At 51.1% G+C, this 27,998-nt stretch overlaps 9 protein-coding genes across 15 annotated transcripts; 5 read left to right on the top strand and 4 right to left on the bottom strand.

Annotated features, from left to right (window-relative positions):
• The first annotated feature begins 4 nt into the window (after window positions 1-4).
• LOC112344170 (pentatricopeptide repeat-containing protein At4g02750-like) lies at window positions 5-1,693 on the top strand. The gene has a single exon (XM_024668459.1). The coding sequence runs from the start codon at window positions 5-7 to the stop codon at window positions 1,691-1,693; it is 1,689 nt and encodes a 562-aa protein (XP_024524227.1).
• A 118-nt stretch (window positions 1,694-1,811) lies between these two features.
• LOC9655201 (zinc finger protein 143) lies at window positions 1,812-4,458 on the top strand. Of its 6 annotated transcripts, none has more exons than XM_024668280.1 (6): window positions 1,812-2,711; window positions 2,791-2,889; window positions 3,000-3,125; window positions 3,234-3,358; window positions 3,417-3,506; window positions 3,566-4,458. In XM_024668280.1, exons 1-6 carry the CDS (start codon window positions 2,366-2,368, stop codon window positions 4,379-4,381), a joined length of 1,602 nt encoding a protein of 533 aa, XP_024524048.1. In that variant the 5' UTR covers window positions 1,812-2,365; the 3' UTR covers window positions 4,382-4,458. The 6 variants fall into 6 exon arrangements, with proteins under 6 accessions (XP_024524048.1, XP_024524047.1, XP_024524045.1 ...); XM_024668279.1 differs by having other exon boundaries at window positions 2,791-2,895; XM_024668277.1 differs by having other exon boundaries at window positions 2,791-2,895; window positions 2,994-3,125.
• Window positions 4,459-4,874: 416 nt separating this feature from the next.
• Window positions 4,875-6,326, top strand: LOC9655200. The gene is made up of 2 exons (XM_002963625.2): window positions 4,875-5,297; window positions 5,635-6,326. The coding sequence occupies exons 1-2, from the start codon at window positions 5,284-5,286 to the stop codon at window positions 6,203-6,205; spliced, it is 585 nt and encodes a 194-aa protein (XP_002963671.1). The 5' UTR covers window positions 4,875-5,283; the 3' UTR covers window positions 6,206-6,326.
• Window positions 6,327-6,427: 101 nt separating this feature from the next.
• LOC112344169 (pentatricopeptide repeat-containing protein At2g13600-like) lies at window positions 6,428-9,418 on the top strand. Its single transcript, XM_024668458.1, has 2 exons — window positions 6,428-6,780; window positions 7,558-9,418. The coding sequence occupies exons 1-2, from the start codon at window positions 6,428-6,430 to the stop codon at window positions 9,416-9,418; spliced, it is 2,214 nt and encodes a 737-aa protein (XP_024524226.1).
• Window positions 9,419-10,895: 1,477 nt separating this feature from the next.
• LOC9655199 (glycerol-3-phosphate 2-O-acyltransferase 6) lies at window positions 10,896-13,398 on the bottom strand. Its single transcript, XM_002963218.2, has 4 exons — window positions 13,167-13,398; window positions 12,915-13,055; window positions 12,195-12,844; window positions 10,896-11,910 (listed from the first exon to the last, which is right to left on the bottom strand). Exons 3-4 carry the CDS (start codon window positions 12,831-12,833, stop codon window positions 11,050-11,052), a joined length of 1,500 nt encoding a protein of 499 aa, XP_002963264.2. The 5' UTR covers window positions 12,834-12,844; window positions 12,915-13,055; window positions 13,167-13,398; the 3' UTR covers window positions 10,896-11,049.
• Window positions 12,872-15,070, bottom strand: LOC112343636. The gene is made up of 2 exons (XM_024667419.1): window positions 14,709-15,070; window positions 12,872-14,317 (listed from the first exon to the last, which is right to left on the bottom strand). Exons 1-2 carry the CDS (start codon window positions 15,060-15,062, stop codon window positions 13,412-13,414), a joined length of 1,260 nt encoding a protein of 419 aa, XP_024523187.1. The 5' UTR covers window positions 15,063-15,070; the 3' UTR covers window positions 12,872-13,411.
• LOC9643474 (PHD finger protein ING1) lies at window positions 15,070-16,360 on the top strand. Of its 2 annotated transcripts, XM_002963623.2 has the most exons (8): window positions 15,086-15,184; window positions 15,240-15,299; window positions 15,371-15,442; window positions 15,496-15,683; window positions 15,753-15,816; window positions 15,882-15,933; window positions 15,984-16,104; window positions 16,169-16,360. In XM_002963623.2, exons 2-8 carry the CDS (start codon window positions 15,263-15,265, stop codon window positions 16,274-16,276), a joined length of 642 nt encoding a protein of 213 aa, XP_002963669.1. In that variant the 5' UTR covers window positions 15,086-15,184; window positions 15,240-15,262; the 3' UTR covers window positions 16,277-16,360. The 2 variants fall into 2 exon arrangements, with proteins under 2 accessions (XP_024523196.1, XP_002963669.1); XM_024667428.1 differs by having other exon boundaries at window positions 15,070-15,299.
• A 5,189-nt stretch (window positions 16,361-21,549) lies between these two features.
• Window positions 21,550-23,160, bottom strand: LOC9643472 (glycerol-3-phosphate acyltransferase 5). Its single transcript, XM_002963216.1, has 2 exons — window positions 22,534-23,160; window positions 21,550-22,473 (listed from the first exon to the last, which is right to left on the bottom strand). The coding sequence occupies exons 1-2, from the start codon at window positions 23,158-23,160 to the stop codon at window positions 21,550-21,552; spliced, it is 1,551 nt and encodes a 516-aa protein (XP_002963262.1).
• Window positions 23,161-24,293: 1,133 nt separating this feature from the next.
• LOC9643471 lies at window positions 24,294-25,876 on the bottom strand. The gene is made up of 2 exons (XM_024668388.1): window positions 25,671-25,876; window positions 24,294-25,588 (listed from the first exon to the last, which is right to left on the bottom strand). The coding sequence occupies exons 1-2, from the start codon at window positions 25,784-25,786 to the stop codon at window positions 24,331-24,333; spliced, it is 1,374 nt and encodes a 457-aa protein (XP_024524156.1). The 5' UTR covers window positions 25,787-25,876; the 3' UTR covers window positions 24,294-24,330.
• Between the last annotated feature and the right edge of the window lie 2,122 nt (window positions 25,877-27,998).

Raw genomic sequence — 27,998 nt, 5'->3', positions numbered from 1 at the left:
GCTCATGGCGGCATTCTTGCGCTCGGATCGATTCGACGAGGCCGTGGAGATCTTCCACGCCATGCCGGATCGAAGCGTGGTGTCGTGGAACGCGCTCATCACGACCTACGGGCAGAGCGGGCGCTGCGAGGACGCGGAGAGGACTTTCTTGGCGATGGCGAGGAGAGATCTCGAGTCTTGGAACTGCGCCATCCAGGCGGAGCTCCAAGATTCTGGAAGAGATGATCACGGCCTCGCGGCAGCAGCAGCATTCCTGGAGAGAATGCCGCAGTGGAGCGAGATTTCTTGGAGCCTGATGGCGCAGACGTACGCTTCCACCGGGAAATTCCAAGCTCTACTCGAATCGACGCTGCCGGATCTGCCGCTCATGACCTGGAACGAGATGATCACCGCGCACGCCCTGAACGCCAAGATCGAGGAATCCAAGCGGCTCTTCGACTGGATGCCGCAGCGCGACGTGATCTCCTGGAATCGCCTCCTCCAGGGCATGGCGAACGAAGAACAAGAAGATCAAGATCGAGAGCTCCTGGAAGAAATCTACCACCGAATGCCCGCCCGGGATCTCATTGCTTGCACGACGATGATCGGCGCCTATGCCAGCCTAGGATCGCTGCACCAGGCGCGCGATCTCTTCGATCGATCGCCCCAAAGAGACAAGACGCTCTGGAATGTGACGATCAGCGCCTACGCCCAGAATGGGCGAGCCGACGAAGGGCGTGGATTGTTCCACGTCATGCCCCACACGGACGAGGTCTCGTGGACCGCGATGCTCGGCGTATATTCCCAACAAGGCCGCCCGGAAGACACCCGGGATATTTTTGAAAAGATGCCCAGGCGAGACAAGGTGGCCTGGAACGTACTAATCGACGGATATTCCCAAAACGGGCATTTAGAAGAAGCAAAAGAGGCGTTTGCAAAGATTCCTTGCTGGAATGCCATGCTATGGAACTCCATGGTGAGAGTATATGCCATGAGAGGGCATCCAGAGGCAACAAAGGGAGTGTTTGAGAAGATGCCACAGAGGGACATTATCTCTTGGAACTCCTTGATTTTTGGATATTCTCAGAACGGGTATATTCGCGAGCCCGAGCTCTTCTTCCACCTCATGCCCGAGTGGAGCACCGTCTCCTGGCTCGTTTTGATGGCCTCGCTCGCCCAAAACGGTCTCGCCGATCGTGCAAAATCCGTGTTTGATCGAATGCCCGAGCAGGACACCTCGTGCTTCGTCGCGCTCATGGCCGGATTGGCGTCCAACGGCAGCTGCCAAGAGACCATCGATCTCTTCCAGGCGATGAATCTCTTCGGCTGGAAGCCAAACGCGGACGCGTTCGTGATGATCCTCCACGCCTGCAGCCACTCGGGGGACGTGATCCAGGGGCGCGACTTCTTCGCCTCGATCCGGGAAGCCCACGGCCTGGAGCCGACGATCGAGCACTACTCCTCGATGATCGATCTCCTGGGGCGCTCGAGGCGGATCCAAGAGGCCGAGGAGCTCGTCCACAGCATGCCCTTTCTCCCGGACGCTGTGACCTGGACGATCCTTCTCAACGCCTGTACCGTGCATAGCGATCTGGAGCGAGGAGCTCGAGCAGCAACGAGCGCCCTCGCGATCGATCCCAAAAGCCCAGCTGCGAGCTACATTCTCCTCTCCAAAGTCTACGCCCCACCGGACGAGAAATTTTCTAGGAGTTGAAATTAGGGTTCTTCCGCCTTGCATTATTTTGTCTTGTCGTGGAGGAGATTCGAACCTCCGACGGGTGTGTGAGAGAGTGGGATAGAAAGCTAAGATGGACGCACGCCGCACACACCACACACTGGGTGGCTTGATGCCCAGGCTATATTCCTTATCCCCTCGCTAATCCCTGGCTTTTAGACTAGAGCTTTAAGCGCGTCTAGGCTTTTGGCTACACACTGCCCAGCTTTGTCTCTCGAGAGCAGCGCTTCCATCCCCATCGCGCTTCCGGGAAGGATGGGATTGTGAGGAGTCGCGGCCATCCGGCATGGAATCGCTGCCGCCGGCGCCAGCTCCCTGGAGCTCCAGCAGCGCCAGCAGCGCCAGCGCCAGCAGCACGGCGATTCTGGGGTTTTGGTGACGGCGGATCCGGGGGGGCGAGGGGCTTCGCCGGGCCGTGGCTGCTGGCGCTGGTCTCGGGAGGAATTCGTGGGGTTTAGGGTGCGCAGATCCGAAATTCTGGACGAGCTCTCGACCAGGTATCGTCCAATCTCTTAGCAAGAACTAGGTGTGGTGTAGAGGCAAGGGAGAAACGTGGAGATCGATAGAGCGGGCACCGCAGCACGCGAGAATTCTATGCGCCAGAAGAGGAGGTAGCGTGGATTATCTTCGCGTTTCGTCTTCCTGGGGGGCATGGATTTCGATGGGACCGTGGATGGGGAAGCTAAAGAGGTGGTGACAGTGCCAGTGAGGCAAGACGACGATGGATCTAGCGGCGACTATGGTGAAGTGGAAGTCGACGGTGGTGGTGCTGGTGGTGGCTCCGGGCAGCAGCCGCAAGCATTAGAAGTTGTCACTACTGTGAAGACCGAGGCAGGGGTGGACACCAAAGAGAAAACTCTCCTGACTTACAGGAGAAGATCTTCTTCCTCAGCTCCTTCCACGGCGGCGACCACTCCGCCACCACTTGTCACTCCCAAGCTCGAGGAAAACACTCGTCCTGTTCGTGCCAACCGGGGAATCAAGCGGCGGTATCCCGGTAAAGCATTTTCTTCTTTTTTTCTCCATCTCCTCTCTGACTGCAAGTGTTCGTCGACTTTCGACTTTCCATTTTCCAGGAGATGAGTCAGACGATACCGAATCAACTCGCAAGCCCGCTCGTGTCCGGAGCATGACAGAGGTTTTTGCCGAAAGTGCGAAGTATTCTTCTCAAAATGGTAAAGGTAGTGGATTGTCTTTTGTTTGGTTTTGCTTTGTTTTTGCTGCTTTGCTTGGCTTCCACCTGTTATGTTCTTGTGTTTCTTAAGTTTTATTTCATTAGTTGTAGAGGTCGGGCAGAGAGTTCCAAGACGCATGCGTCCGAAGAAAAGAGGCAGGCCTTCGAGAGCAAACGGCGGCAGGAAAGGTTTGAGTGGAATGAATTCCAGTGAGAACTCTGATCAGCCACGCCAAGGTAGCTTAAGGGCATGATGCATTAGATATGTTTATTTCACGTTCTTCGCTCTGCTGTGCTTTGTAGCGCCCTTGGTACTGAAGAACTTTGCGTCTCCAATCTGTGCAGGGAATTTGTATGTGTGCAAGCACGAAGGCTGTGACAAAGTTTTCAGTGAACCTGGTGGACTGTACCGGCATGCCCGAGTACACGGTGACAGGCCATATGTTTGTCACTACGAAGGCTGCAACAGGGTAAGATCTTTAGCGTTGTTTCTCTGGCTTGGACTTCTCAAACTGTGATTTGTTCCAGAGATTCTTGGAAAGATCCAAGTTAAAGCGACATTATCTTATTCATACTGGCGAGAAGTCATTTGTTTGCCTGCACGAAGGCTGCGGAAAGGTGAGGAGTTTCCACGCTCGGATATTGTTTTCACTTGTGCTGATCCTGAGCAATGGCAGGCATTTTCTCTAGATTTTAACTTGCGCTCTCACATGAAGACGCACACCGGCGAGTACCACGAGTGCCCGCACGAAGGCTGCGAGAAGAAATACTGCCAGAACTACAAGCTCCGGGCTCATATGTGCAAGGACCACAACATGGTCGACGGCGACGTGCTCATGGACGCGCTCAAGGATCTCACTCCGGAGATGAAGGCGGCCAAGAAGCAGGAGAAGCTCCAGATGCTACTGACGAGAAGGGAGAGGCTGGACGACTGGCGCGAGGGGCGGAAGAAGCGGATCCAGGAGCTGGAGGTGGAGCTAGAGCGGGAAACCAAGGAGCTGGGCAAGATCGAGCGGGCGATGAAGAAGCTGGAGCGGGAGAAGGACCTGCTGGAGGTGGACGACGAGTCGGAGCTATCATCGTCAGACGACTCGATCGAGCCGGACATCGAGCAGGCGAGCTGCGAGGACAGGGAGGTGCTGGTGTTCGCGCAGAAGCTCCCAACGGCGGACCACGGCGCGAGGCTCGTGCAGGCCGACCCCAGGATGATCCAGCACTCGAGCGAGATGGTGGCGCTCAGGCCCAGCGGATTGCTACCGCCGGAGAGCTCCATCACCGAGGAGAAGATCAAGAAGGCGGACGCGATCGCGAGCAGCGCGAGTACCTGGCAGAATCACGCGCTCCAGAGCCAGGGGCAGAATCAAAGCGGCGATGGAGCAGCGGTGTGGTCATCGTCGTCGTCGTCCTCGCACAAGATGATCTTGCTGCAGCAATCGGAGCTCCCAGTGACGCATTTGTTCGCGTTCCAAGAACAGCCCTGCTTGGTGGACTAAAACCCCGCCAAGGAAGAACACTCTTGCTATAAACCCTAAACCCTGAATCCTAGGGCACAAGGAAGCTTTCCTAGAAAGGGCAAAAGGCCAGAAAAAAGGTGTGGTTCCGTACGCCTCCACCAGCGTGGAATTATCTCCGGATGCGTTTGCGATGGGCCGCCATGTAGTACGGCACCAAACCACCCATGGAGAGGGACAGCTTAGCGACACGTGTGGCGCGGCGATTGACGAAAATCTCTGTGATTGGCTGCGATTCTTTCTTCCCGGAAAACGTGTATGATGTAATATTGTATGGTTGGAAAACAAAATGGGACATTGGAGTGGAGACAAATCATTGGTGAGAATTTTTTGCTATAATAGCATCCAACGGGAGGCATGGTATTTTACCTGGAGATCCGACGGCTGGGAGGCGGCCACCAAGTGCTGTAAGAACGGTCGATTTTTATCCCCGCCCGCCAGCAGGAAAGGCGAGCAAGGAAAGCTCTGTAGCCACATTGTAGAGCCCAGGACGGGATTAAAAGCTTTTAGGAGAGATAGGGTTTCTAGGCAGGAGGGAGCTCCCCATTTTCTCGCTTTGTTCTTCGCGATCTGTGATGGATCCGGATTTCTTTGTCTGAATCTTTGGTTCTTTCTCTCTTTATCCGTGAGAGATTTTCCTTTTTTTCTGTTCTTTTTGGTTGGATTTGGAGTGCCTTTTGGCCGATTTCTCTTCTTTTCTTCATTCGTTTTGTTCTTTCTTTCTTCCTTGCTCTTCGTTTGTTTGAGAATCTAGTTCGATCGATCGCCAGGATTTGTGTGCTTGCTAGCCATGGCTGTTCGTCCTCGCAGCGCCTTCTTCTTCTGCTCCTGCAAGGCCTCCGGCGTTGATGGCGTCGACGAGGCGTAGCATCGCCTAGCGGAAAATGTCCACGAAGAGGTATGCTCCTTCACTCTTTCTCTTGGGAGATTTCGTCACGGCGTGTTATCATCCGCTTGGGACCAAATGTCCCTGCTTTCTCCGGGGATTCCTTTTTGTTTGCTCTGATCTTGGCATTCACTGTAGATGTCCAAACGATTCGCATCTGATGCCTTGTTCATGCTAAAGTTTAGCTTTAGAGTTTCGAGATCTAGCACAGTTTCAAATAAAAAGAAAAGTGGAGAGGGGTTGCTTTGTCTGCTGCATTGGGTGAAACTTTCGTTTTCTTTTGTTTGGTCTATACGATCAATCCAAGCTTTCGTGTGCCAAGCTTGACACCGTGTTCTACTGTTTGCAGGCTGACTAGCTCACCGACAATGCGCCCCCTCGTTTCATCGCTCTTCTCAGCCGCTAAGAAACCAGCAGCTACTGCTACTATTCCAAAGGCGGGGGTTATAGACTGGCGACTCAACAAGCCAGAGATTATCAGCGTGCATAGCCTGGACCTCCACTACACGAGCCTCCGGGACGTGATGTTCCTCCAGTACCAATGCCACAGCACGGAGAGCGTGAGCGGCGGCGGCGGCGGCGGCGGGAGCCCGAGAACTCGAATGAAGAACCATCTGGTGGAACAGGCCGCGCGGGCATACTTGCAGCCGCTCAACGTCGTCGACAACTCGACGCAGTTCTTCCCGTGGAACTGGCAGAAGATCATGGGCTATGCTCCGCTCACATTCAGCATGAGCATGCCCAGGCTCGTCACCGCCGGTGGTGGTGGTAGTGGTGGTGGTGGTGGTGGTGGTGGTGGTGGTGGTGGCGATCAGTGCTGCGGCCTCATGGGATTCTTGTCCAAGCTCAGCCTCTCCCGGACGCTCAAGTATCTCCTGGGGCGAGTAAGGCCGCCGCACGCTGGATTTCTGAACTTGTGAGTTATATGTATGCTGGTTGATTGTTGGCTAGTTGGCTTGTTCGTGAAAAAATTGGAAAAAATAAAATTACGCTATGTACAGTATAAATTTTTGTCAATGTTAGCATGTTGTCAAATGGAAACAGCTGGGGTGATTTGTTTTAGGTTTTGGATTCCTTTCCGCCGGCAATAGATCTGCTAAAAGTAGCGCAAAAGATTTCTAAAAGAGTGGGCCTTTTAGTGAATGGATGGTGATCAATGGCGAGTACAAGGATTGGCCAACAGACATTGCTCCTGGGAGGTGAAGAATTTGGGCCCTGTTTATGGTGAAGGAAGTTTGGAGGAGCAGTCTCCCAAATTTCCTTCTGCTCATATGAGACAGTCTCTGCTCATGAGACTGTCTGCTGGCCAATTTTTCCACAACACTAACCGCAGCTATGGCCCAATTGTGAGACACCCTACAACAATACTTGAGGTGGCCCTGATTCCTATGTTGCAGCTCAGCTTTGCTCTTCTCCATGAAGACAGGAGGGAGAGCGTCAACTTTTCGTTTTGGGAGCACAAAATGGCATGCATAATCTCTGATCGCGAAGAAGGGCATTGATTGAGCATTGGCTTGGATGCCGTGGGTGTTTTGGTTTGCTTTAAAATTTAATGTTTTTAGTTTGCTGAAACAAATCTGTAAGGGGACTAAATGGATATATCTGAATATGTTTGGATATTTCAAAATATTCTGCTATCTAACAGGTTTTTGTATTTATAATTTTGTTTATGATTGATACACTTGCTTAAATACTTTTTAGTATATTCTTTTCTATTTTACCATCTAGCAATAAGATTAATTTTGAAATTATAAACATGTTCATAATTATAAGCTTTTATTTAATTAAATAAATCAAACATTACTACATGCAATACATAGCAAATTATTTAATGTTTTGATTTGAATGTTGTTCAAATGAAACAGTTGGGGTGGTTTCTTCTAGGTTTGCTTTTCTATGCTGCTTTGTAGATTGGAGGATGTTACTGTGGTGTGAAATTTAGGGCAAGTGTTACTCGTGGTGAAAGAATTCTGGATGACTAGTATTAAAGAGGTGCCCATGGGGCAAAAGTTTAATGAGGAAGAAGAGGCAACCCCTTTTAGAGCAGTCGCCTAGAACTCTTTCACCATGAGTGGTGCACTCTTTTAAAATATGGTACTTTCTCTAGTTGCTAGTATTGATTCATGTGTCTAACATTTCCAATGCCCGTTTTAGAAACTCATGCTCATCTAACAAAACTTTATGTAAGACCTATAATGACAATGTTCTGATTCCATGTCGGAGCTCTTGCTCTTCTCAGGAGGGATTTCTGTCGAGCACACTGATCGGATAGCGCGGTTAAATTTGCGCCAAGAGTGTTTAACGGAATAACGCTGGAGAGTTTAGGGTTCTTACCCAGGAACCCTAATATCCGAAGCTCCATAGGGCGGCACTACCACCAGGTCTGCGCATTCGCTCTATCTCGACTCCCCGCGTACTACATCCAGCGACCGAGCCCGCAGCCAAGCATCTGGCTTCTCATCCCGGCGCTCAGGGCATCGTCCGCGATCCAGGAGCTAGAGCAGGGCCGGATTATCCATGGGGAAGCCGCCGCTCGCTCCCTCGATTCCAATCCCTACGTCGCCAGCGCGCTTGTCACAATGTACTCCCGCTGTGGCAGCACCGTCGACGCTCGGCGGATCTTCGATCTCACCCCCGCGGGCCACAGCCTCGCCTCTTGGACGGCGCTCATGCTGGCCTACATCGATTCCGGGGATCCCTCCACGGCGCTCGATCTCTTCCGCTCCAGGCCGCGGGCGATCCCCACCCCGGATGCCAGGGCATTCTCCGCGGCGATCAGGGCGTGCTGCGAGCTCGCATCGATGGAGTCTGGCGTGGAGCTCTCCCCCGGGAGAGTGGTGAAGCTTAGGGCTCTTGAGCAAGGCATGGCGATCCACGCGACGATCGATGCTTGCTGGTGCTCCAGGGATCTGTTCCTGGCCGCCGCGCTGGTGGATTTCTACGCGCGGTGTGGCAGCGCAAGGGATTGCCGCCGGGTGTTCGATCAGATCGATGGCCCGGACGTGGTGGCGTGGACAGCGCTGGTGAATGGCTACGCGGACAATGGAGAGGCGGCGCTGGCGCTGGAATCGTTCAAGATCATGGCGGGCAGCCGGAGCTGCGCGGATCCAGACGCTCGGTGTGTTCTCGCGGCGATCAAGGCGTGCATCGCCCTGGCAGCGAGCGAGAAGCCGCGAGAGATCTCGACTGGCGGGAAGAACATCGCGGTGAAAATGGGCGCTCTTCGCGAGGGGATGGAGCTCCACGCCCGGGCCAGGCGATGGGGATTCGAGCGCGAGGAATTCCTGGGCGGCGCGATCGTGGACATGTACGCCAAGTGTGGGAGCTTGATCGACGCGCGCATGGCGTTCGATCGCCTCCCAGCCCACAGCGCCGTGACTGTCAGCTCCATCGCCTCTGCGCACGCCAGCGCCGGCGAGGGCGAGCTCGCGCTGGAGCTCCTCCTCTCGCGTGAATTGTGTCTTCCTCTCTCGGCCGATGCGTGGGCGATGAGCGCCGCGCTCAAGGCGTGCGCCACCGCCGCCTCGTCGCTGCCGCTCACGCAATCCATCCACGCGCGGATCCTCCGCGCGGGGATGGAGATCCTCCCCGTCCTCCACGCGGGGCTGATCGACGCCTACTGCAAATCCGGGAGCCTCCGCCACGCGCAGTGCCTCTTCGCGGCATCCGCGAGCAACGACTCCATCGCCTGGAACGCGCTCCTGGCGGGGCTGAGCCACGGCGGAGACATCGATCGCGCGCTGGAGCTCTTCCGCCAGATGATCGACGAGGGCATTCCTCCCGTGGGCGCGAGCTTCGTGTGCGCGATCTCGGCTTGCAGCCACGCCGGGATGGTGGATCGCGCGCGGGGGCTCTTCGCGGCCATGGGGAGGTGTGGAGTTCCTCGCGGGATCGAGCACTACCACTGCATGGTGGACGTGCTGGGCCGCGCCAACCGGCTGGAGGAGGCGGTGGCGATGGTGAGGGGAATGCCGCATGAGCCCACCGCGGTTACGTGGAGGACGGTGCTGGGGGCTTGCCACAAGTGGAAGAACGCAAAGGTGGCGAAGGTGGCGTTCCAAGAGCTCGTCAAGATAGATCCCAGCGATCCGGTCGCGTATAACCTCATGGCAAATGTAAGGGTATTTACATAAATCAGATCACTATGGATTCTGATTTTATTCAGTTGCCCTTAACCCTGAGGTGTAGGGCAAAGGATTAGCAACTCTCGAGGAGAATGAAGCGCGTGCATGGCAGCAACATCATTGACAATGTTGAAAGGTATTTCCTCGATATGAATCCCATACTCTTTCTTAGAATTTCTTTCCATGGCAGCTCGCCTCCAATGGACGCATCCATCTGGGCAAATCTCCCGCTCGATTTCCAGCTCAAGCTTCTCGATCACTTCCCTCTCCAGGCTCTCTTCCGCGCCAAGCTCGTCTCCAAATCCTGGCGCCAGGGCGTGCTCTCCCTCTGCGACACCAGGTTCTTCTACATCTACCGCAATAAGATGGCGAGCCCTGGGGAGAAGCACTGGAGGCCTCTTCCACTGAACTACCTTCCAAACTTCCCGGAAGAGCTCCGCCGTGTGTGGGCAGCAACGTCGACGGGCTGGCTCCTAGTGGAGACCATGTCTGCCCAGCTGATCGTCACCAATTTCCTCACTCGCAGCTGGACTGGGCTTCCACCACCGGACTCGCACACTGGTACCATCATCAGCTTCCAGGCATTCCCAGACTCGAGCTTCCGGGTGGTCTCTGGCGTGAACTCGAGAAGTATCACCGTTTCGGGGTTGGAGTCCCACAGTCACGACAAGCTGGAGCTCCACATGTACTATAATTGCTGTGGTGCGGCAGTAGTGGCGGCCTGGGAGAACTGGGTAGTGGACATTGGAGCTTTCCAGATCCTGGCATCACTTCCCATACTCGGTCTTTGCAGCGATGAAAGCCACTTTTTTTTCATCACCAGGACGAGTTTAGGGGAGAAGGAGTACTCGCTCAAGTCTGTTAGCTTCCTTGATCGAGACTCGGGGACGAGGACTCTGGCGCGATGGAAGAGCCTGCCGCCGGGATTCATGGTCAGTGACACGCGCACCTCCGACATATTTGACGTGTATCCCCTGCCGGTTGTCTGTGGTGGACGAATCCTCTTCCCGTGCATGCAAACAAGCAGCGGTGGCGGTAGAGGAGTCCCAGCATTGCTGCTCCTGGACGAGAGGTTGGGGCAGTGGCAGCCCTTTGTGGCAATGCCGCTGGATGATCCGGGGCTGGTTCCTCGGCAGATATTTAACTGGGAGCTGTTAGTTAGCGCTGGGGCCTGCGAGGACGAGGTAGTCTTTGGTCTCCTCGCGATTGGCTTCCTGGGCGTCTACAAGATCTCGAGCCGGACATGGTCGCCACTGCCGCTGCCGGACTGCAAGAGGAGGTCTCTCGGCTCTATTATACCCTTCAAGTATCAGAGAATTGTCCCTCCCTCCTTACTGGCTAGAAATGATAAAGAATAGAAAGCTCGTTTGCCAATGATCTTTGGAACATGAAACTATAACAAACGCAAATATAATAGATAATATTCTGGAATCTAGGGCTACTAGAATCTTGAATCTTTGCAGAGGATATGCTGCCAGAGATGCCATTTTAAATTTAAATCTGCCCTAATGAAGGACACGAACTTTCTCGTTTCTTGAGATTCTTTCCAAGCAAGCTTTGCCAGAGAACCGCAGCGCACCATAGCTTTGTGAGCTGCTGCCCTGTCCTCCACTCTCGATCTCTCTCGCTCCTCCTCGCGGTCAAAAGGACTTCTTCCTGGCAGGCACCGTTCCATCGCTGCCGATGAGCATCCCATACTTATCCTTGCGCGTAAAGTTCGTGCACTCGAATCCCAGCGTGTCCGCCAGCACCCTCTGGATGTAGTTGGCCACCTCGATCGCCGACTTGCCCCCCTGGACGCTCAGATCGTGCGGCAGCCGCTCGAGGAACGTCACCTCGTACACCGGGAACGGGTTCATGAAGAAGAAGAACGGGTCCATCCCCTTCCAGCCCCGCACCGTCGTCCCGTGGAAGATGCTCGTCTTGGTCGACGTCGCAACCGGGACGATGTTCTCGGACAGCTCCGCGAACAGGGCGCTGAACCGCAGCAGGAAAGGCTCCCGGCACGTCGTTCCCTCGGGACAGATCGCCAAGTTCTCCTTCAGCAGCAGCCGCTTGATGTTCGAGGCGTCCCTCTCCCGGTCCCGCGACAGCGGCACCGTCTTGATGGGCGAGAGCACCTCCGACACCCGGCTGATGCTGTAGGTGAGCGCGGTCACGTCGCTCCCCGAGGCCGCCGAGGCCATTATCGGGTCGATGAGCGTCCGGTGCGTGCAGACGAAGAGGATCCCGTTCTTGGAAGGTGGCGGGACTTTGCCCTTGACGATGAGCCGGACGCCGATCACCTTGTAGAGCAGCGGGACGTACTCGACCGGGCATGGAAGCGCCACCAGGATGCGGAAGAAGGCCAGGAGGAAGCCGGCGGGTAGCCACAGAAAGGTGACCAGCGCCACGAACGGCGTCGGCCTCTGGACCAGCCTGCCGTCGTGGAAGATAATCTTGCGCGCGAGTTTGTGAGCTGGAACGGCGTCGGCAGGCTGGCTAGGAACAATGTAAGCTTCCTGCAAAGCCGAAAAGGAAAAAAGAGAGACGACTTTATTAGTTCTGGTGAGACTCGGAAGTTCCACATCCGTGGATGAAATAAAGCCAGAAGACGACGGAGACAACGAAGACAACGCGGACTTGACACCAACAACCATACAACGAAATCAAAGAAAAAGAAAGCCAGGCGACGAGTTGCTCCAAAGATCACAGACTAGCATAGCATGCACTGCAATATATGCATATGCTCCTGCTGACTACAGGCGAAAAGGAAGAGAGCTCAGAGAGAACGAGAAGTACCAACCTTGCAAAAAGCCATGAACGGATAATCAGAGCTGCGATCGCCAATCCCCAGGTCTGGCACCTCCTCACCGAACACGGCCTTCAATGCCCGCCTCTTGTTGACGCCAACCAAAACGCCGGGGCTCTTGACGAACCCCGTAGCGTACCCGCTCCTTGTCACTTGCAGCTCCGTCCCTATCACCTTGTCAGCGCCCAGGTATGTCGTGGCAAAGTGCTCCACCATCAGTCTCGGGCTGGCCGTGAGAATGTAGCGCTTGCCGCACGACGAGAAGACTCTCCAGGTGGAGCTGTGGACGTCCTCGGAGTAGAACTTGGGGAGAACTGCGCGAGCCACCGCTTCGATGTCCCGAGCTCTCTGGCCGGCGCAGGAGAAGAAGATGAGGACTTTGATGCCTGCTGCCTCCGAGACGAAGTGGTAGAGCAGCCACGCGACGGGGGCCATGACCATGAGGAGCACGCTTCTCAGGAGGCTGCCTCCTTCCAGAGCCACCAGCATGAAGTAAGGGAAGGAGCTCCGGCTGCGAACGCAGGAGCCATCCAAGTCGGCTACCACGCTCTGCTTCTCGCGGTTGTCGGCCGAGCAATTGTCGATCACGTCATACGGGTGCTCCATGTCGAACTCCCGCATTGCAACAACCATAGCTTTTCTACCTGCAAGCAAGCACGAGCAAGGCCGCAAACAGTAAAGGAATTCACATAAAGAGTGAAAGCAGTGAAATACCAGAATGTAGATTGGAAAAGCGAAAGCTCCTCGATCGACTTGTAACGCCCAAGTTGCTCTCCCGATTTCACGACCGGTCCCTCACATTCCAGAAGCTAAGTGCTCGGACCCATTCCGCGAAACAGCCAAATGCCGCACACTCTAAGAACACAAGTGACCGAGAAAGCAAGTGAGATCGAGAGAGCGATAGAAAGAGACAAAAGAGTAAGAAATCTAACGCATAAGGAGTGAGTGGAGGGAAGAGAACCAAACCCGGTGTTGTACAGGCGGAGCAGGAACTCGGAGCAGTGGAGTGACAGTAGAAGTGGCTTCGCTCCTCTCCTCTCTTCACCGTCTCGGCTCACACACCGGCTCCCTTTTCACCGCAAACGGCGTTGTATGGTGGAGCCATTTAATTCGTTGGTACGTCACCTGATGAGCATTCTCCAAAGTAGACCGCAGTTAATTACCACCAGACCAAACTTCGTGCCGGCTGAGCTCTCCCAAAACCATGCTTTTTACTGTCCCTTCTTTCTTGGCTTGATCAACCCGAACTTTATCCGCTGCGTCCTGTTGAGCTTCTTCCTGTTCGCCATATGTATCGGCACCTCACGGAACCCATGGTGTCCGCCATCCGAGTCTTTCATGTCCTGTGGCTTCACCTGGAGTAGACGATACCAGTATCTCGGTCGGGGCCGGTATCCTGGACCAACTATGGGCTCCCGAATCCTTAGAGTTCTCTTGCCGGCCGCGGCTGGCAAGCTGGAGCGACGCGGAACAATCTCCCTGCTTGACAGCCACCTCGGCTCCACAAACTTTACGCGCTCTAGCTCTGTGATGTCTTCCAGGGGGACGATTCTCACTTCACGGATGTTGGACGCTTGGAAAGGACCCCACTGTGCGCAGAAACCACGAGTCCGGATACTGATATCGCGTAGGAGTCTCTGTACCAGGCTGAGGAACTTTGAGTCGCGAACCGGCCAGAACAAGCCAACGTTGCTGGTGGCACCCAGCCAGCTCAAGTCTACGACCGCGCAGTGCCTCACCACCAGTGTTCCAGCGCAAGCTTTGAGATTCAGCCAGTCCTGGAGACCGAGCTCCCTCAGCCGGACGTGCCTCTCTACGCTCTGGAGGATAAGCTTCGTCTCGTTGATCTTGAGCTCCACCTGATCGCCGCTCGTCTTGACTGGCTCAAACGCACCCAGCTCGAGAGCCCTGCGAGGCACGGTACACAGCGCGAGACCCGTGACGAGCCTGTCCGTAGGAAGCAGTTCGAGCTTGCGACACATTTCCTCCTTCTGTTTGAGGTCCACTATCACGAACTGCCGCGACCTGTCTTCATTACTCACCACTCTGGTGCCAGGCTCGATGTGTGATATCGAGCCAATGAGCTCCAGCGCGCTCAGCATGGAATCATCGCATTCCTGGCAAGAAAAAAACTTATGAGTTTCCTGAGCGTAAGAGAAACAAAATATCTTGGGAATCACCAAGAACGTAAACTAATGGAGGACAAGAGTGAATCACCAAGAACATAAACTAATGGATGAAATGCCAGAGAGGAATCTAGTCTCCTGGGCGGCGATGATGCATGCCTTTGTCCACACTGACGCTGCCACAGTGAAAGGGAGGACAAGATGAAGAGCATGGATAGAGAAGCATAGGAAAAACTGAAGCATCTAATGGATAAATTAATGTGGATGATCCATCTATGACAAAAAAAGGACGATGATCGAAGAAAATGCACAGCAAAGATCCAACCAAGCACAAGAACTCACAAGAAATCTAGAACCGCGAGCAAAAGAACGATCAAAATACCTGCCATAGCACGTCTTTCTTCTCGCTTCCCAGGCTCTTGAGAATTTCCAGCATGCTATCACACCACACGCGGCCGACGGCGTCCCTAGGCCCCGCATTGTAGAGCACTGGCACCTCCTCGGAAGGAATGTAGACGAGCTTGAGCGGCCTCACGAGCTTCATCTCCGATGGATCGAGACTCGCGAGCCGAGCGGCCTCTCCCAGGAGCGCGGGATCCTGGAATCGACTCACCGGCGGCTCGCTGTCGATGATCTTCTCGGCCTGGTGCCGGAGGAGCGGGACAAACTTGGTGGAGTAGCATCGCCGCCATCGCCATCGCGAGCGAGATGGGAGGGAAAGGAGCTTAAAACCCATCCTAACCCCCAGGGGTTAGGGTTAGGGCAAAGTTCACTGTGGGCAATACAAGGCATAGATCCTGGGGCTCGATCGGTCGATCAGGCAAGAAATTCGAGCTTGTAAGCGTTGATCTGGTGGCGGTGCGTTGGTCCGAGCTTGCTAGATGTGGTTTGAGGCGGATTTTTTCTTTTGTAGCCTTGAGGATCACTGTAGAGGTCATGACCGGCATTTCCTTCCTCGAAGATTTTATAGGAAGTAAGCATCAAAGTTTTTTCTCATTCTCTTTCCTTTTTCTCGCGCTTACGTATCATCGCTGCGTTCTTTAGGCACAGCATCGCTACCAGCGGAGCTCCAACAAAACTATTCGCTTATTCGGCAGCTCGATGAGCAACAAAATGGTAATTCTTTTCACTTGTTAGAGTCTTCTCTTCCTTACGTGATTTTCTCGTAGAGCTTCAAAGACAAATGCATGGATGCTGTGCTCACGGCCTGGAAGATGTCAAGCAAGTTTTAAAAGCTGGAGGAGCCGCCGCGGAAGCTGTGGCGAACAAATACGCAAGCAGCATTGCCTCGGTGCACAAGACCTGTGTGGATGTCGCAAACGAGAAAGTAGCACTCGCTCTTTCAACGTATGACATGGTACGCTCTCTATCGGCTTATAGCTTTCTTTCTTTCTTTCTCGCATTTAGAAAGCTGCTGTGTGTCAAGGTCGACAATTACATCCAGCGGCTTGACAAGTATCTCAAAAAGTACAAGGAAGACTGTGAGCAAGGTACAAACTCCACGCGTTACGTGGTCTCGTTTTGTGACATAATTTGGGGATTGTAAAAACACCAGCAAAGGATTTGCAAGGAGGAGACGAACAACAAGCGGATGTTGGAGCTACAGGGTAAAGAAGTGTTCCTTCCAAGCTATTTTTCGGCTCACTAGTTCGTGCAGGGAGGACGATCGACAAAATCCCAGCACAGATCTCGACATACCTGTCGATCCAAACGAGCCAACGTATTGCCTCTGTAACCAAGTCTCATACGGAGAGATGATCGCTTGCGACAACCCGGACGTAAGTTTCAATCGACCAAGCACTTGTTCATCGACTAAGTTTTCATTGTCTTCTTTCCACGCAGTGTAAAATCGAGTGGTTTCACTTTGAGTGCGCAGGAGTTCGCGAGCGGCCTAAAGGCAAGTGGTACTGCCCGGACTGCTCGCAAATGAAGCGCCGCCGAGCAAGATAGATCACAGTCTGGAGGCTGTTTTCTATATTTTACAGCGCCACGATTTGATCAATCAAAAGATTGCACAACAAAATCTTGACTTCATTGTGTATTTACAAAGGTCTGCTAGGAGTATCATCTAGTCCACTTTGGAACGCTTGTTGCTGAGATGACTCTGCATAATCCTGGTCGTTTTCTATGCCAGCCTTGGATACCAAGCTCAGCATTGATGTTCGCGTCCAAGACTTGGTTTTGAGGCTCACTCTGGATGAGAAAGTGGACATGATGGTCATTCCCCGGCTGCAGGTTTCGAGTGCGAGTTGATAGAAGGACAACACCAGCAGCATGGTTAATGTCTAAGATGGTGGAGGAAGTTGTTGCTATGGAATCAAGTTATGAATGGGGTTTTGCAGATTGGGCCAAGAGTCTGGGCAACCAGGAGTTCTTAGTTATCAATGGTGTCAAGAAGCTCCCCGTAGTCCAGTTTGGTGGTCTTGCTCTGGCTGTTACAAAGGGTTGTGTCATTCAACCCCACACTCTTCTACTCAATTGGAGAGGGTGTCAAGTTCTAGAAATCTTTGTCTAGCTAGACCAACGAACTTATCCATGAAAATTCATGCAATACGTAACATGCAGTTGAGGTGACCTGGTAATGTCCATGGTTGAGGTGGCAACCAAGGCGGATGCTGTGGTTTTGATGGTCAGCCTAGACCAGTCCTAGGAGAGGGAGACCTTCAATAGAGCAAGTTTGTTTCTTCTGGAATGTAATTTCAATTTGTCTCTAGTGTTGCAAATGCCATCACTTGTCCTATCTATGGACCTATTGATATCTTGGGTTTCAAGGACAATAGTGTTATTTGGATCATGTATCCTGGTCAGTCTAGAGGTTCTCATGTCTTTTTTGGAGCTTGCAATCTAGGTATTCCTTCTCTTTCTTTCCTTCTTTGCAAATTTAGAATTTACATGGATTGAATCCAAAACTCTGTCAGGATATCTAGGGAGAAGCTATCGATTCTACACCACACCATTCTACAACTTTGGCAATGGATTGTCCTACTTAACTTACTCATTTTCTAGGCTCTTTCAGTAGCAATAGAGGAAACTCCTAAGACTGTCTAGCAATAAAGAGGAGCTAAGCTGAATCTGGTTGTTTTCATTTACCAGTGGAAACTTGCAAACAGCATCTTGTTCTGGAAGTAAACAATCTCGGGCCTAGGTCTAAAAGCCACTTGGTGCTGATCTTCTCGGCTCCTCCACCAGTGGAGGGCGCTCCTCTCAAGTAACTCATTGCATTCCACAAGGTCTATTTGGAATCAGACACGCCTCAAAGGCTCATTTTTGGCATCGATCCAAGCGTCCGGAGAAATGGAAAGATTTCTACACTCTGGTCGACACAAGCTACTTGTTGGCAATGCTTTTCACGTTCTTAATGTCTCCAAGACTGAAGAAAAGGAACTAGTTTCTTTGCATACTTTGAAGCTGACTCAAAGAAGTTTCTTAGCTTGATTGATTGATTCATTGAATAAGCTGAGATCTCCATGCTCAAAAGCTGAGCCTGGAAATCAAGAGTGGCTCCTCCCACATCCACAGTACCCAGTTTCTCGTCCTCATCCCAGCAAACCCATTGGTAAGCCACCTCTTTTCAAAAGTTCTAGCCAGCGTTTCATCCTTTTCCTTGACGACTTGGCTCCATTCGAGTAGTATATAAAGCCTCAAGCTTAGCCATATTTGCTGGACAAGGTACCTCGCACTCACTTTGCTGGTATCTTCCACCAAAGAGTGATTGTAGAGCCACCATATCTCTGTTAAGATTGTCCTCCTCAACAAATTCCACACATAAACAGTGTGGTGACTTTCCCATTCCTCTCCCTCAAGTCCCTGTCCAAAGAGAGCTTGTTTCCAATTCACTTGAATCTTTCCCTTGGAAAAACCACTCAACTTGCATAGGATCTCTACAGCCCAGTACCAAACAGTGGCCTGAAAGTTTGAGAAGAACATGTCAACTAGCATGTTGGTGATGTCTGCTGGATCAATTTGAGGCTCTCTCTTGCCAGTTTCCAAGCTGTGGCAAACGACCAAAGTGCTAGTTCTTCGGATGAGGATGAGACGATGTCCATTAGGACCAAGGATCGGGAGTGAGCCAAGGTGGACATCTCCCAGCCACACTTCTCCGTTTTTCTTGCAAACTTGGTCAGCTTCACAAAGTTCTTGGTAGAGCTTGTTTTTGAATTCTTGTGCGTCATGGGTGCTCATCAAAGCGACACGAATGCAGCGGGGGTACACTGCAACTGTGGTGTGCCATTCATTGTTGTTGGTGGTGGTGGTCGCAACCATCGCCACACTCTTTCTTTGTAGGTGTCGGTTATTGTCAGCTGAATGGCACGAATATTCTTAACTGACTTTAATCATAATGATTAAAACAAACAACAACCTTTTAATAAACGAAAAAGTGAAAGTCATAGTATGTTGTTATTAACAAAGCGTGAACTTTTAAATCTTTAAGTATTATTAAACATAGAAGTAGAAATGAAGTAACAAGTGCTTGTTCAAAACTAACAATCCCAAGATTCACTTGGAGTTGAAAACCTTGAGACAGGCGTGATGTAAACGCTGTGATTGAGTCCTCTTCATCCAAGTAGCTTAAAGTATGGCTAAGTTAAATTTAGTAAGCTTATTTTATGGCAGATTAGTTCCAAGGACTAGTGAGTGGTGTAGATGGTGATTTACTCTACGTTAGAGTGGTAATTTTTCTTTAGGTTCTAACACCGGCTAGATCTCCATGTCAACGATCATGATTGAGCTCTACCAGAATGTTTTTGGGCTTGAGATCCCGATAAAACAAGCATGCAAGAATTTCATTCCTGGAGTAGATCTGATCCTTTAGATGCATGAAAGCTTCCCAAGATGGCTATGCACTTTGGAGTCTTGCTAAATCCTACCATTTGATTTACTTTGGAATGCTTGAGACTTGCCAGAGCTTTCATCTCCTGTGAAAGCAAAATCTTCACTGCAAACTTACATTGAAGTCACTTAGCTGAGTACACATGTTCATACATAGCTCCCTTCTGCAATGAGTTTCCCCAGTTTCAGCTGGTCGAAATTGACAATTCGATGAGATCCTCAAGTGTGCCACTGTTTGGAACTTTGTTTACCACTTCCAATCTAGCTTGTTGATGCTGGAAACATCGCAAGCATACCTTGGTTGAGCTGTTGAAACTCTTGCATTTGAAAGAATCACCACCACCACCACCACAAGGATTAGATTCCTTTGGGAAAAATCTCTTCTCCTTCTTCCCATCTTGTTCTTCTTCTTTGTCGCCAAGGAGTTCTTTTGGGTCGTCAGTCACAATCAAGACATTGTTATTGTGGCAATAATTGATGGCCAAGACACACACTCCTCCATAACCTACTCTTCTCTTGCCTCTTTCACACTAAATGCTTTTGGAAATCTTGGTCTACCCAATGGCAATGCCCATTCCACTGTCCATAACCCCCAGGAGCAATAGCAGCTGTTGAGTCCTCTATCATCCATATCTCTACTCTCTTGCTGGAACGTTCTTCAACAGCCCTTTGTAGAACATCTTGTGTAGTGACACAATCACTCCTAGATCCTTGCAGGTAATGTTTCTGCAAAAGTATACAAAATAGTGGGATCTCTGGAAAAGGCAAATTTGTTGACAGTTTTGTTAAAGGTAAAGATGATATGGCATGTAATTATGCCTATGTGACAGTAGATTCTATGTATATGTACCCATCCATATACAATTGATATATAGGAAAGTTCTTCTTCCTTATCTCCACTGCTTTCATGGTATTAAAGCAATTGGCTCCTTGATCCTAAGCATGGTGCTTGTTACCCATAAGGCCAATAACAAAGAGGAGGATTGCATCAAAGCACTAAACTGTGCAGAGGTGTTGAGCAACAAGTAGCAGTAAAAAGAGCATAAAGTTAATGAAAGATTAAGAGATTTTAACAATCCACATAAAAAATTGGGTCAAAATTCAAAAACAATGCATAAATTTTTTTTGCAGAAATTTCCAGTAATTAAGAAAAATGCTTATGGAGATTCAAATGCCTGATAGTAATAAAAGTGGGAATCTGGCAATTCACAGCAGAGACCACATGCTAGTGATATGCAAGCAAGGCCAAAACCAAGAACCAAGTTTTAGGTAGTTGATTGATGAGTTTTTTATATATATTGTTCTCATCTAGCTAGTATGATTCAGGTTTAGATTTAGGCTTGGATCAACAGCCTAATAGTGAATGAAAGTGTTAAAGGTATAGATGACGTGGTATGTACGTGGTAGTAGTTTTTATGTATATAGTAGTGGAATAAAGAAGAAGAATTCTATATGTCAACTGTATATGGATGGGTATATATACATACATAATTACCATAATTACTACATAATTACATGCCACATCATCTCTACTGCATCTTAAACTTTGCAAACCACTTGAACTATACACTCTTTTTTGCAAACAAGAATATAATCTAAACGAGAGAAGTTTGAAGCCGACCTTCTAAGGAGTTATTGGAGATCCCATGCATGATGCCAGCAGCTGCATCACGTAGATCCAACCTTTCTCAACGTTGATCAATCCTTCCCTAATAGCAGTCTTCATGGCTTGCCATATCCCATTCCCGGCCAGGCTGCACCAAGTTAGTAAGATCTGAGTGACTGTGCCAATCACATTGGCAGTCAACCACGAGGACAGCCACCCATGCATCTGCAATCTTCTTTTACACATGAGTATCGAGCACCTTGACCCAGAAACCAGCTGAATCCATAGAAGCTGCCTGTCCTCCTCGATGTCCGACACCAAGCCTGCTCCTACTTCAAGCTGGAGAAACTTTGGTCAGCGATCTGTAGCATTGAAGCAGACGGTCACTCATCCCGAAAAGATCAACACCCACTAGAGGATGGATCCACACTTACTGGTTCATGGTCACCATCAGTGGTAGCAGCACCGGCGCTAGAGCATGCTGCAAGACGCCATGAGCGACGCGGTGTTTCCTGACGATGTCAGCCGCGAGGGGCTTGCTGAGAATGATCGCAAACGGATGATCCATCTGCGGGCCGGGGAGGCAGAGGATCATTCATGGCCGCCAACTTGCGCCGCTCGCTCCTCTGCCCCCTTCAAAGCCTGTTTATGTCTTTGGTTCTCAGTAAAGGTTGACTTTAGTACGTAGAATATGCTTGACGCTTTGAGCTTTTGACCAACTGTTGACTCCCACATTGACCATTTTAGAAACAATGAAAGAAGTGTATTGTATGGAAGATCATGGACATCACTTCCTAAACGGACAAGGTCCTCCTCCTCCGACGATGCCATCGTTCCCTACCAACATCCGGTACTTGTCCCTCCTCGTGAGATTCGTGCACTGGTAGCCCAGCGACTCGGCCAGCATCCTCTGGACGCGGTTGGCCACCTCGTGGCTGGGCCTGCCACCGCCCACACACGTCTCCTCCGCTGCCAGTGGCGCCAGGAACCGGACCTCGTATCCCGGCCTGGGATTCATGAAGAAGAAGAGTGGATCTAGCGCCTTCCAGCCGCGCGCAGTAGTGGCATGGAACATCGTCAGGCTGCTCGTGACCCCGACCGGGACGATCCGGTCCGTGAGCTCCGCGAACAGGGCGCTGAATCGCAGCAGGAATGGCTCGCGGCAAGTGGTGCCCTCGGGGCACACCGCCAGGTCGCCCGTGTCCAGCAGCCGCGCCATGGTCCGCGCGTCGTGCTCGCGGCACCGGGTGAGCCGGGCGGTGCGTATCGGGGACAGCACCTCCGACACGGGGCTGACCGAGTACGTGACCGTCTTGACGTGGCGCATTCGGGCGTAGGAGATGAAGACCGGGTCCAGCAGCGACCGGTGCGTGCAGACGAAGAGCACGCCGCGGTGTGCCGTGCGGCGCGTTGGCTCGGTCTCGTCCGTTGACCCGGCGGCGCCCGGCGGTATGCAGCCGGCGACGCGGATGGAGATGCCGAGGAGGGCCTCGGCGGGGAGGGCGAGGCGGCTGGGTAGGGCGAGGCCGACGACGACGCGTATGATGGCGAGCGGGAGCGCGAGAGGGATCCAGAGCCCGATGGCCAGGCAGTGGAGCGGCGTGGGCGATTTGATGAGGCGGCCGTCGTGGAAGACGAGCGGCTTGATGTAGTCCTTCTTGGGCACCGTCGCGCAGGGGGGCGAGGGATTGGATCGAGCATCCAGGCATTTCTATGAGAGGGAGAAGAAAGATCAGAGAATTCAATGGATCGATCGTGTGGCTATCCATACCTTGCAAACGCCCAGGAAATCGGTGCCGCTACCGCTTCCAATCCCAATGCTGATTGGAGCGCGATCGCCACCGAAGTGTTTTTGAGCTAGCTGAGCTTTGTTCTCGCTGCAAACGACCATATTGATCAATCCAGTGCAGTAACCCTTGCTTGTGATGCCCAGCTTGGATCCAATCGCGCTCGCGTCAAGGTAGTGGCTCGCCAGAGGCTCCACCATCAGCGCTGGCAAGCTCGTCACCACCATTCTCTTCCCGCAAGCCTTGAACACCCGGAAGGTCTCGGGGTTTAAATCCTCGAGGAAAAACTTAGCGAGAACTGCCCGCCCCACGGATTCCACCGCCGAGGCCCTCAATCCGGCCACCGCCACGAAGCAGAGAATCTGGAGCTCCAGCGCGGGATGGACGAGGCAGCCAGTGATCCACGCGAAGGGAAGAATGAAAAAGAGGAGGAGCGCTCGTAGGGGGCTCCCGGCCTCGATCGCGACGAGCATGAAGTATTGAAACCAGCTCGGGGATTTGAGCAGAGCCCCCTCGAGATCGATCACGATGCTATCGTCGTCGCCGGCCGCCGCATTCTCCACTGGCTCCAATGGATTGCTCTTGTCCCTGGGAAGCGTCAAGAAAATCATATTTGGACCAGTGAATCGATTGAGGGTCGCCTCTCCCTGGAGAATTGAGCCGAGAGCCACGATCCAGAAGCACCACGGCGGTACCAATTGATTGCCCAGAATCAATCAATCGACATGGGACGTATATCCATGGATGGAGCTTAGATCTTCCTCCCTATTATGCGAGTGGGCAGTGGGCTAGAAAACAAAAATCAGTGGAGGAGGGAGTCTTTTCAAAGAGGAGTCGTTGGGAAGAGCAAATTGAGGCTCGATCGATGGACGGTGACCGAACCTCGAGTTTTGGAGGAAACCATGACATAAACGCTGGGCTTTGACTTGGACGCGCTAGTCCACAAACGATCTTTCTATTCCTATTCCTTCCTTTTTTTTTACAGCGACGAAGATTGTAGCAGCCGAGGCTGCTTCTAGCTTCAGCTTGGACAATGATGAGAAGTATTTGGCGAGTATGTTTACAACGAGGATAGCGAGTGCAAGAAAAGGTTGGTTACCCGTGGAATTATTTCTAACTTGGTTTATTGTCTCTACCAGGTGACGTCCAAGGAGTCCTATCATCGTTTGGTTGCAGGTTGAGGACACGTTTCCCGCCATACAATACCTCTCACGATACAAGTGAATGTAAAGCTTCAAGTGAGTGAGTGTGTTGGAGGCATGGACTTCAAAGCGGCAAGAATTCGCCCCAACTTATTAGCAATAAAAAAAGAAGCAACTTAGAAGACTGAATCCTGTATTAAAAATTATGGAAAAGGAATTAAATTATAAAGTACTTATGACATATATAATTTGAATAATTAAAAATTTGATATGGGTTTGTAGTAACCCTAATAGTAATGTTATTCTTACTTATTAATCCAGTTGATCAAATAAAAATTTATAATTTATAAACATAAGATTAATCTTATTGCATATCAACCATTAGATGGTAGAATAAAAATAATATACTAGAAAGTGTTTTTTTATAAATTAAAAATACAAGATTGATTTAAATGAATAACAACCGTTAGATGATAAAATATCCTAGAATGTCCAAATATATTTTAGGTAAACTCCAATAAATACATACAGAAAATTTTACTTTCTTGAAAGTGTGTTCCAATTAAAGTAAAGTACATTATACATGCTTTCTATTTATTTATGTTATTGGATTGTGTTTAGTTCTAGAAATAATTGAGTTTAGTTGGTCCATTTGCCACTAACTGCAGCAAGGATTGCAGCTCTAGCCAGAGCTCCAGCTTGAAGCACAGTGAGCTCCCATGCAATAGGTGCTGATGACTGAGGCCCAGTAGGCAAGCTCCTCTTGGCTGCACACCACTCAACCCAAATGCCAATCTCCAACACTACATACCAACACCTCACCAACCACTTGGAATCACCCAGCCTCGGCACAAGCCTCAAACTAGTCACCGCAAGTTCTACCAGGCACTGCATTAAGCTATAACCCAGCATTCCGTACCCAGGATCACGGCTCTGACCTGGTAATGAGCTCTCCAACCTCAATGGCAATCCTGAAGACACTACTCCTACTACATTCCCCACCAGCACTACATAAGCTGCCCATATTCCTACACTTCCCCATGCAGAATCTCTCTTCAGACCAAAAGGATGGACTATCCCAAACACTGTGAGCATCCAGAAGGCTGCTGCTATGAGCAAACCGACGATCTTAACCGTGCAATCCACATGGTAGAGCTTCAGGTCTCGTCTCGGCCTCACCACAAGTATGGAGGTTTTCCGGCCGTTAACATCGCCAATTTCTCGGCCCTGGACCTTCCAAAGCCATAAGTCCGCGAACTGTGTGACACCGTTGCTGCCCAGCCGAAGTGATCTGACTCCTCTTCTAGCTCCCAGGCATGATACGAAAGGATCCAACCCGAACACTAAAGACAAGAGCAATATCAAGGTCAACTCTGTCATGGCTACCAAAACCACAGTTGCCGCATTCCCAAACCATTGGAGGTTGGGTTTGTCAGAGAGTTGGACCTTGCCCAGGCTCCAGTCCACCAAATCTGATGTTCTTCCTTTCTGGCTGGAATCCAACGTGGCCAAGCTCTCCGCTACCATTCTGGCAAGAGCACTAGCACCAAGCTTGTCAACCCCAAACAAGTACGTGCACTGCTGGTCTTCTTCGAGCATCCATTGGTAGAGCTGGCTCGGCCCTTCCAGCATCATAGAATTCAAAGCCAAGCCTCCTGAAGTGTCTCGGATTACTCTGGCGTGCAGATCCTGCATCGTTCCCTTTCCATGAACATCACACTGGTAGGAGGGAATCTTGCAGCATTGTGGATCTGATGCAACAGCTGCTGCTCCACTGACGATAGGGGTAGGATCTCTCCCAGTGCCTTTGAAAGTAATGCTCGGAATGTGCCAACAAGTGCAGCCATCAGCTGAATTTGCTTCATACTTGCTCCAAAGCGGGACCAGAACGCAACAGCTGCCAAGAACCCAAGTGTTATGTGCAACCCAGTGCACAGTGTTAGGATTCTGTCCATGGACGTTTACTCCTACAATGGTACCATTGTCGCCCACATGGGAAATCAGAGCTCCGTGATTGTTCTGAGCCCTCAACCTTGTTGTACCGAACAAATCTGCCAAGCCCATCTCTGAATCCAGCCTTCCCCTCGCCAGGCATAACGCTACACTCGCTGCAGCAGCCAAAGTGCTTAGTCCAGCCTGTACAAAGTTGTAGCTGTTCCTGACCTCTTCAACACTTGCCATCACTTAGAACTGCGCTATGGCTATGGCTAAGAGGCTAGGAAATCCACTTGTTCAAGTATTACGGTTCCAGTACAGCATCTTCAGCTTTGCCAATTCGTTTCTTAAAGGTTGGTGATAGCTATAGCAATAAAGAAATGAGACCCACAATCCAGCACCAGAAGCCCACCACGGTACGGATTGATCCCCCAGAATCAATCTACTGTAACGCATCCATGGATGGAGATTCTCTCTTTTTCTGTTCGATCGGGTAATCTTTGGAGGAAACTTGACTGGACGCACGAGTCTCCTCTCTTTCTATACCGGGGGGGGGGGGGGGGGGGGGGGGCGGATTCTTTGGAGGTAGCGCTTGGTTTTGGAAAGAGTCTCTCGCATGATATAAAAACTTACGTGATGGAGTTCTCCACTCTACTACTAGTAGACCGTAGTTTTTGCTAGCGAACAGCATATCTTACTTTTGTAGCAGCCTCGACCGAGATACCTGCAAAGAAAAACACAAAAATGGAAGTGGTTCCTCACACGAAGAAAAGAAATACGCACTTCGCCAACCAACGTGAACTTGAAGGGCTCCCACTGCTCGGCTCGGATTCCAGCAGCGGCAGTGGCGACCATGTCCGGCTGGAGATACTGGAAGTCAAGCTCGAGGAGAGTCAGGATCCTCGCAGGCCCACGCACTAACATCCAGCTCGATTGCAATCCTTGGAACAATCTTCCGAGGAACCAAGTGCCACAAAGAGCAAAGCCGGAGTTGTCACTCCTCCATCGCCGCCGCTCGTTTGCATGCGATTCGTCCACCACAAACAACCGCGCGTGTCGAATGGGTGGTAAGTGACTGGGCTGACTCGGGAGCAGCCTCTAGAATCCTCACCATCGAGCCACGACCAAGGAAGTTGAGCGAGTCCTGGTGATGAAAAGGACTTGCTTCCATCGCCGAGCAACTGGCCAGCTCCCCGCCCGCCGCTAGCGAGGATCGTGGAACTTCAAGTTGATAACTCCGTCAGTGGAGGCATAGACCACCCGGAGCGCGTGATCTTGTGGCCCATTAAGTCGAGTCCAGCAGCCAGTAAGGGGATTGGTGACGATCAGCTGAGCGAGCAAACCCGGCTGCCCACACGTCGAGGGAGCTCCTTCGGGAAGTTGGCAGCGCCAAAGGGCTCCACGGGCTTGCGATTTTGCCGCAATTAGAGGGATCAACTTTCTGATTGCGTTCTCCGCTGAGCATTTCGTCGTCAGTTTCTTCTTTTCGTTTCTCAACTATTCTAGAATAGTTGAGTAATTGAAGAATTCTACTCCAGACCTGGTCCGTTCTAGATCAACGACTCCCAGGACACACAAATTTGATACGTCTCCACCACGCCGACTAATCGATGATTCCGAGCTCTTTGTGTGGCTCAACGTCCTGGTGAGCTGCGCAAGGAACAGCTAACGCAGCAGACCAGTGTCGGGAAATTGTGGCCTCTCGCTGGCTCGCTAAGTAGCTTATTAACTTATTAAGCAAGTTAATCGAACGGACTTGCGCAGCATTGAATCCATCTCCGCGAATTCCCTCGCGGATGACACCAATCCCCCGCCCGCCGACTGTGATTCCTGCCAGTTCCAAAACGTGCTGATCAATCCCAGCACCACCACCAGCGCCACGAATCCCCACGAGAAGAAATGCCCAACGAGATCCGGAAAAAATAAAGTTTCCAAAAAACATCTTCTATTAATTCGAACATCAAGATTAAGAGACTGAATATCCTTGTGCAAAGCAGAAAGATGTTATCAAGAGTGCACTTCTATATTCTTAACAACTTAAGTAAAAGATTAATAAAGCATTATACCTGTAGTGACTAGATGATACTTATTTAAATTAAATAAGAAAAATACAGAATTATTAAAAATAATTTGCTATGTGTTATCACTTGGTTTTTTTAATAGTAATGTGAACTGGTCTACACAAAATGATAAGCCCTTCGCCCCCGAAAGCTTCCGATAATGCTGATATTAATAACCACGTATTACAAGGTCTTGTTCAATTGCCATTGATCAATAGTAATTATCGAGCTTTGCAAAATGTATGTCCATAGTTTGCAAACGCGCTTCCAATCCCAAACCTGATTGGAGCGCCGCGATCGCCACCGGCTCTG

Source organism: Selaginella moellendorffii, unplaced genomic scaffold (assembly GCF_000143415.4).
Source record: "Selaginella moellendorffii unplaced genomic scaffold, v1.0 SELMOscaffold_3, whole genome shotgun sequence".
NCBI lineage: Eukaryota > Viridiplantae > Streptophyta > Lycopodiopsida > Selaginellales > Selaginellaceae > Selaginella > Selaginella moellendorffii.
This window is presented reverse-complemented; position numbering and strand designations above follow the sequence as displayed.